Below are 9,183 nucleotides of genomic sequence, written 5' to 3'. Positions count from 1 at the left end.
CCCTTCACAGCCCTGCGCTGCAGTCCCGCAAGCAAGAGGATATGTGGCAACCCGCCCACCCGCTGCCCGACCCGTGGCAATAATCTTTGGGGCAACAGTTACCCTAGTGGCCACCTTCTCACCCACTTGAGGCCCACTCTTCCTAGCCCTCCCCATGCGTATTTCGTCTAAACCCCTTGGCCCAGCATTAATCTTCATGGGAATTGGGCTTCTTGGAGGCAAGCCCAAGCTTACACCCCCCACCCCATTATCCCCTAGCTGGTCCAATTGATCCGGTTCCCTTAAACTTAAATTCCCATCAAATCCACTTCCATCAGGATCCCTTCCTCCATCAGTACTATAAACCTGCATAACCGTTTCGTCAGACACCCCTTCGTCACCCCCACCAAATCCCTGAGAGACCGCTTCGCCTTGATTCTCGGTACAACACACTAATTCAGTTACCAGCCTAGACGTTTGAAAATTCAAATGCTCAACGGTAGTATCATTCAACAACACTTCCGTATTTACCATTCTGTCCTCTCCCATGATCACCTGGTGGACCTCACCGGTAATTAACGCCGCTGCCGGATCCGACTGGACCGCCACCTGCTTCAGCCGATTGTCCTCGTGGCCCGCACCTCCATTCTCCGCATAGACCACGTGGCTCTCCTTTGCGCTTGACGTCCCACCATCCTCCACACCCATCTCGTTCACATGGATTGTAAACTCAGCATCCCCAACCGCAAGTTGAACCCTCTCCCTTATGACGTCAAATTCCTCAGTATCAACTTGAACCCTTCCAACCCGGAAAGATGCCCCTTCTCCTATCGGGACACCACATTGTATCACATCTCCCCATTGGCCTCCAATCGCTTTAAAGGTTTTCGGGGTCCAGACATGAAGAGGTACACCATAGCACTCCAACCACACCCTACGAGAGACCCATCGCTCTGATGCTTCCCATTTCCGAATCCTATGAAAGAATTGGAGCAGAGTATCCAGTTTGAACGTGAAAGCTTCATCCGCATGCTCCATCGTATCAAAAGTAATCAATACTTTAGCCACTCCGAGTTCCCTTATATCTACCACCTGACGCAGATTTGTGGGTATAGTTCTTCTCAGCGAATTGACATCCACAGGTTTCAACGCAGTCCCTACTAGACTCCTCTCCAACCAAGCCATATTCTCTGCCCCTAACGCTACTTCAACCCTTTTCATACCCTTATGGCCCTGCTGTTTTGGTGGTGGTACTCCTCCCGGCACCTCAGGCACCACCAGGGTATCCATCACCTCTGCACTGTTAAGAACTCCTCCTTCGGGGCTCCTATCCACCTGTGTACTAGCAACTCCATGCATCCCTATGTTCCCCGAGTGAGATGATCTTCTGAACTTAGCTTCCCCCACGGACACCACTTTTCCCCGCAGTCGGAATTGGTTCATTTCTGCTATAGCCTTCAGAGCACCACCTTTCGTTGTGTAACGAACAAATGCGAATAGGTAAACCATTACGTTTTTCCTTTTCCGACACAGATAAATATCATTAATCCATCCCGTCCACCCAAACAGCTGATACAGTTCCTTCCTGGAAATATCCTCCGGCAAGTTTTCCACGAACACTGTAAATGACTCCTTTTCCAAGCGATGATATGCTTCCCGATTCCAGACCCGAGGATCTTTTCCTTGGTTCCGGTAACTCCTGTGTCCACTCCCACTAGCGTTTCCCCTCCCTCTCGTTGCCATCTCAAAATTAATATTTATATATATTAATTTGGTCTATTCAAAGCTTGGTTTATCGATTCTTTGGTTAAATTAATTTGTCTGATATAATTTTGACAAAAATAATACGGTTTAATCAATTATATATATTGAATTTTAATTATTAAAAATTATCTTTAAAAAAAATATTTTAAACATCTTAATTTAAATGACACTCTTATTTTTTTTTCATTGTTAAAATTAGGATAAAACTAGGTACACTATGCCCTCGAGAAAAAAAAAAAAGGGAAGAATTGTAGTTATAATACTCTAACTTTTAATAATTATATATAGTAATTGACTATTATGAAAGTGTTATAATTTGATATGAAAGTATTGGAATACAAATTAAAATTTTCAAAGGCTATGGCAAAATATTTAGGGAATGGATCCTCTCAATTGTTAAAAAAAATTAAAAGTATAAAATATGATCTTTAATTTTTTATTATTTTTTTTCTCATATTTATTCTTTGTCCCACTTATAAAATCAATTATAGAAGATTACACTTTACTCTCTCAATTATAAAAAAAATTAAGAGAATTCATTCCCAAATATATGTGATGTTATCATTTATTAAGGATCAAATCTTTTACAACCCATAATTAAAGTGTAGGGATTTGATATTATAAAAACTCAAGTGATATATATTTATTACTGAGATATAATTATATAAGTCAGTCGTACAAACCTATGGTGTATTTTAGTGCCTCTCAAAATATTTTAAAAAAAATATTTTTATTAGAATTATATAAAAATTAGTATTTAATTAATAACTAAAATTTTACTAATTATCAATTATTTTAATAAATATAAATAATATTTTTTCTTACATTATGTAATAGAAATAATAATCATTTAATTATAAGATTAATTAAATTTTACACATTTAATAATTAATAAAAATGATAAACATTATTACATTACTCGAATTTCTATGACTCAATTTTAATAAAAATAAACAAATAATTTTTTCAATAACTAAGATTTGTTCATTTAGTATTAATAGATATACCCACATAACTAATAAGATTTATGTGAATAGTATTTTAGGAAAGTATTTAAAGGAATTTTTTTAAATAAATAAAATAAATATTTTATTTATTAAAATAAATAATTTGTAGCATTTTTATTAAAATATAGCTTATCTTTTATCTCGTTTACCATGTAAACGAAATAAGAGTGCACGTATCTCATTTATACTATAAACGAAATGAGACATGAAATAACATAATCGTACAACGTTTTGTATACGTAATATGTAACGGCCTTATCTCTTTACAGTATAAACAAAATACGTATATTTTTATTTTGTTTACACTGTAAATAAAATAAGAGTGGAGGAGGTCTATATATATATTTCGTCCATATTGCCTCCTTATTACATCAATTTCTTTAACTTTTCTTTTATTTCTACTATTTTCTAATCAAATTTTTGAATTACTATGAGATTATGGTGCACACTGATGTACATGATGCAGACATTTTTTGGATAAATAACAGAAAAATATATAAAACTTAATTTAAAATTAAATCTGTCGATGAACATTTTTTCATAAACAAATTTAGGATATAAATAAAAAAATTTCCGTACATCACCCAAATATATACACTAATTTAATCTAATGCCAATGTGGCAATGAAATGTTATCCTAGTTATTAGCTTAATTAGTTTTTTATAATATCTACCATTATGGTTGGATTTTTCGACCATAGAAACTAATTTATAATTATCGTTTGTCCTTTTGAAAATCAAATTAGTCATTGAGTTGGTAAAATTAGAGGTTCAAATATTCAAAGATTCAATTCGAGTTGACTTAATTAGAATAAAATAATATATTTATATATAATATATATTATTTTAGAAAAAATTAATTACTAAAAGCTAATAGTTAAATCGATTCGTTGCCAACCAATTTTTAATTTGAATCAGATCAATTTGGTGACCGATTTTCGGTTAATCACTTAATCCAGTTAAATCGACTAATTCGATCTGATTTCTAAAACACTAAATTTTATGATCTGCTATATATTGTGTTAGAAAACTAGACGACAATTATCAATAAAAATTAGTAAATATTGTCTTATATTTTTATCAGATAATTAGAAGATAAATTTTGTAACAGCATTGATAAATCTAATAATAATTCGATAGTAAATTTAAGGGCAAATCAATGTATTAAATCAAGGGGAGAAAGAAATTACAGAAATATGTTAAACTAAAAATTGGTTCATGAATCAATTAAGAGCTATTTATATATAGTTCGAATCAGCTTAATTCGAACTCTAATTACATATAATTTGAATCACACTGATTCGAATTACTCACACACACCCACTCATTCGAATCAACCTGATTTGAATTACACCCACAGTAATTCGAATCAGGGTGATTCGAATTACACTCACACACGCTGTACATAGTAATTTGAATTGGCCAGATTCGAATTACTCATGATTTAATTCTGCCTATTCTTTTATTAAAAAATTAATAATTGATTAAAAAAATTAATAATTTAAAAATTAAAAAATATATCTTTTATTTTATGCATTAAAAAAAGCTAACAAAATATTTAATTACGAGACTTCTTTAAAATATTAATGAGTTATCAATTCGAATTTCATACAATACTCTTTTGTCCATTTTTAATAGCTTATGAATATTTTTTAATAAATTTTTTAATAAATTTATTTAAATTATACCACAAAAAAATATTTTATTCTATACAAAATAATTTAAAAAAATGACTTAAAAGATGTTAGGAGTACTATAAAAATTTATAATGTTCTAATGACTTAGGATATTAAAGAAATACTCTACATAGTCAATAATAATTAGAAATTAAAAAAATATAGTTATAACTAGTATTTACCTAAATTACTAGAATATTACAAATTTTTATAGTACTCCTAACATTTTTTAAGTCATTTTTTTAAAATTATTTTGCATAAAATGGCTTAAAATGCCCTTTATTCTATGTGATAATAAATACATAATATTTAATAATAAATATATAATATTTTTAAAATTATATATTATTGTAAATTTTATTATTTTTATGTCGAAATTATTCATAATAGATATTATTATTTAAATTTATTATTCAATGTGACAGTAAATATGTAATATTTTTAAGTTACTGAAAATTTATTTTGTTTATTAAAATATGATTTAAAATAGATATTATTATTTTAGCTTATTTTAACTTATAACTCTACGTAATACTAACATTTAAATTTGTAATATTGATTTAGATATAATATTGATTTTGACAGAATATATGATTTACTTGTAAATAATATAATTGATGTGATTTATGTTGATTATAAACTAATTAGATTGTCAATAATTAGGATAAATTTGCATTTAATATAGATTTAGCGTAAATTGATATATAATAACAACTCTCTCTTATCATTGTTATGTATTTTTGTTTTCAAACACATAACACTACAAGCTAATTATAATGGTAAAAACGCGAATAAATAATTAAGCTACTTCTGTTGAGGCAAGTTCTATTCCTAGGCAAGTTCTATTCCTAACATGAAGATATGTGAAGAACCAACTGAAATTCTGAATAAGTACGTACTATTTATACGTACTTGTTCAGAATTTCAGTTGGTTCTTGACAGATCTTCATGTTAGGAATAGAACTTGCCTCAACAGAAGTAGTTTGATTATTTCTTCGCGTTTTTACCATTGTAATTAGCTTGTAGTGTTATGTACGTTTATTTCTTCGCATTTTTACCATTGTAATTAGCTTGTAGTGTTATGTGCGTTTTTTTTGTTTCTTATATTATAAATAATACGTACTTGTAGTGTTATGTGCGTTTTTTTTGTTTCTTATATTATAAATAATACGTACTGGTTCAGAATTTCAGTTGGTTCTTGACAGATCTTCATGTTAGAAATAGAACTTACTTCAACAGAAGTAGTTTGATTATTTCTTCGCGTTTTTACCATTGTAATTAGCTTGGCAAAAATACATAACAATGATAAAAGAGTTTTTTTTTTTTTTTTTTTTTTTTTTTTTTTTTTTTTTACCAAAGATAGGAGATTCGAATCCGCAACCTCTTAATTGAGTATGGGGAGATTATACCATTTGAGCTATTACTCATTGGCAAAAGAGAGTTGTTATTATATATCATTTACGCTAAATCTATATTAAATGCAAATTCATTCTAATTAGTTTATAATTAACATAAATCACATCAATTATATTATTTATAAATAAATCATATATTCCGTCAAAATCAATATTATATCTAAATCAATATTACAAATTTAAATGCTAGTATTACGTAGAGTTATAAGTTAAAATAAGCTAAAATAATAATATCTATTTTAAATCATATTTTAATAAACAAAATAAATTTGCAGTAACTTAAAAATATTACATATTTATTGTCACGTTGAATAATAAATTTAAATAATAATATCTATTATGAATAATTTCGACATAAAAATAATAAATTTACAATAATATATAATTTTGAAAATATTATATATTTATTATTAAATATTATATATTTATTATCACATAGAATAAAGGGCATTTTAAGTCATTTTTATGCAAAATAATTTTTAAAAAAATGACCTAAAAAATGTTAGAAGTACTATAAAAATTTGTAATATTTTAGTAATTTAGGTAAATACTGGTTATAACTATATATTTTTTTTTATTTTTAAATTATTATTGACTATGTAGAGTATTTTTTTAATGTCCTAAGTCATTAGGAGATTACAAATTTTTATAGTACTCCTAACATCTTTTAAGCTATTTTTTAAAATTATTTTGTATAGAATAAAATATTTTTTGGTGGTATAATTTAAATAAATTTATTAAAAAATTTTATTAAAAAATATTCATGAACTATTAAAAATGGACAAAAGAGTATTGTATGAAATTCGAATTGATAGCTCATTAATATTTTAAAGAAATCTCGTAATTAAATATTTTGTTAGTTTTTTTTTAATGCATGAAATAAAATATATATTTTTTAATTTTTAAATTATTAATTTTTTTAATCAATTATTAATTTTTTAATAAAAAAATGGGCAAAATTAAATCATGAGTAATTTGAATCTGGCCAATTCGAATTACTATGTACAGCATGTGTGAGTGTAATTCAAATCACCCTAATTCGAATTACTGTGGGTGTAATTCGAATCAGGTTGATTCGAATTAGTGTGTACGTGCGTGTGTGAGTAGTTCGAATCAGTGTGATTCGAATTACATGTAATTAGAGTTTAAATTAGGCTGATTCAAACTATATATAAATGACTCTTGGTTGATTCATGAACCAATTTTTAATTTGGCAGATGTTTGTAATTTTTTGCTGCCCTTAACTTATTTATGTTATTTGCCCTAAATTTAACGAAAATTCCAACAGTAAAAAATACTTTTCTTGTAATAGTAACCACTAGTTATTCGATATAGATATTTTTTAATTATGATTTATGTGACTAAATTGATATCTAATTTTGATCTAATTGAATTCTATAAACTAACTTTATACACCATATTAAACACAATTAAAAAATGTCTACATCATAGAATCATTATATAATACTAAGATAACGTTTAACTATCTAAACAATATTAGAATAATAATAAAAAAAAATCTCAATTCTTTATAATAGTATGATCTCTTGATGTGTAAATAAAGTGTAGTATATAATAAGATCACATATGACAACAAATATATGATAAGTCCTCCATATTTTATTGCCATAATCAAGAAAAGATGTTGGAAACCACATTGAATACTTCCCTCACTTCATTGAAAGTTTAAACCTCCAAAGCCTGCAAATCCCTCACTTTCAAGCTTCCCCCACGTTCCTTCTTCACTTCTTCCACTCATCAATATATATATATAGACACCTAGCTACCTTCTTAGTAGCTTGCATGTGTAGCAAATAATAATAAAGCTTGTTTTTTGAGGGAGTTAAGTTAAGTTAACCCCTTTGGAAAACAAGACAAGCTCTTATTATTGTTGCTATGGCTAAGTACAACAAGGAGAGAAGCATTAAGGTCCATGATGGTGATGAAAAGGGAAAGCAAGGAAGTAAAAACAATAATAATGGTGGAATTAGTAGAAAGTGTGCATTGTTGGTGAAGGAGCAACGTGCTCGTCTTTACATACTTCGTCGTTGTGCAACTATGCTTCTATGTTGGTACATTCATGGAGATGATTGATCAAAAACACTACTTTCAACTCATCAAACTCAATCATCATGTATCCTCTTCTTTTTCTTCCTCTAACTACTTCATCTCAGTTGCCAAAATGATTTTTTTTTTTTTAGTTTTCCAGGACAAGTCAAGGACTAATTCGCCACAGTACGTTCTATTTAAGAGTTTGTCGCTCGCCAATAGATTATTGCATGCACAAAGCAGGATTCGAACTTTGACACTTGCACTAGTGAGCTAACTACTAGACCAAGTCAATTTGGTTAGTTTCCAAAATGAATATGATGGTCATTTTCTTGTGCATGGGCTTTAAGGTAGCTTAGTTGGGTTTTATGGGCTTCACTTGGGCTTTTGTCTCTTCTTTTTTATCCATTTGGGGAAAGGCCCAATTGGATTTTGTATGTGACAAAGAGACTTTTGTGGAAACTCTCTTGAAGCCAAGGTGCTGCATTCGATGGCACATTAGCATGTTTCTTAGTATCCTGCATCTGAGTTTTAACTTTGATAATGCTAAATAGTGAATAAGAATCTTTAAGAATATTGATATGATTTAGTTTTTAACCTGTTAAGTTTAAAAATATTACGAGAAAAAAAAATTAAATTAATAGTCTTTCAGAGAGACACTATCCTTTTCTTGTATTGTTCCATTATGTATATTATTCATATTGTTATACTATTGAAAATATTATGATAGAGTGTTTATTTTATTATATATGAAAGTTCTATTTTTTTTCAAAAAGAAATCTCTTAAACCATTAGAATTTAGTTTAACAATTAATTATTATAATTTGAGTTGGTTAAGTCTATTATGTAAGGAAAAACGCTATTTAACATCATTTTTTTTTATTTAAGATATCTATCACTAATTAAATAAGATGACTAATTTTTTTCTTTACAAATTATCTACTTAAAATAAATGACTAACAACAAAATATTTTCATACTCAAGATAAAATTCAAACTCCTGAATTTATAGTTAAAAGATAAGACGATAAGCTAAGTTATAACCACGAAGTTATTAATTTCGGGTAATGTTAGGTAGACAAAAAAAATAGCCAGAACTTACCTTATTTAGCATTAATTAATTATCGCAACAATTAATGAATGATAAATAAAGTAAGTTATGACTGTTTTTGGCTTATTTTCTTTGGTTACTAAACATTTCCGTTAATTTCTTCTTCTAATCTTTGGAGATTCCAACTTGACACCTTGTTGAATAGGGGCCAAGTCTTGAATTGTTTTAAGCAAATTAAATTAG

The 9,183-nt window shown here is 28.6% G+C and overlaps 1 protein-coding gene across 1 annotated transcript; it reads left to right on the top strand.

The window, feature by feature from the left end:
- The first annotated feature begins 7,610 nt into the window (after positions 1–7,610).
- Positions 7,611–8,482, top strand: LOC107628147 (small polypeptide DEVIL 22). Its single transcript, XM_016330945.3, has one exon. It carries the CDS (start codon positions 7,738–7,740, stop codon positions 7,933–7,935), a length of 198 nt encoding a protein of 65 aa, XP_016186431.1. The 5' UTR covers positions 7,611–7,737; the 3' UTR covers positions 7,936–8,482.
- The last annotated feature ends 701 nt before the right edge of the window (positions 8,483–9,183 follow it).

This window comes from Arachis ipaensis, chromosome B2 (genome assembly GCF_059453495.1).
Source record: "Arachis ipaensis isolate K30076 ecotype BB chromosome B2, ASM5945349v1, whole genome shotgun sequence".
Lineage (NCBI taxonomy): Eukaryota > Viridiplantae > Streptophyta > Magnoliopsida > Fabales > Fabaceae > Arachis > Arachis ipaensis.
This window is presented reverse-complemented; position numbering and strand designations above follow the sequence as displayed.

Excerpts from the sequence above, each read along its gene's own strand:
- LOC107628147 (XM_016330945.3), top strand. The coding sequence starts at position 7,738 with ATGGCTAAGTACAACAAGGAGAGAAGCATTAAGGTCCATGATGGTGAT.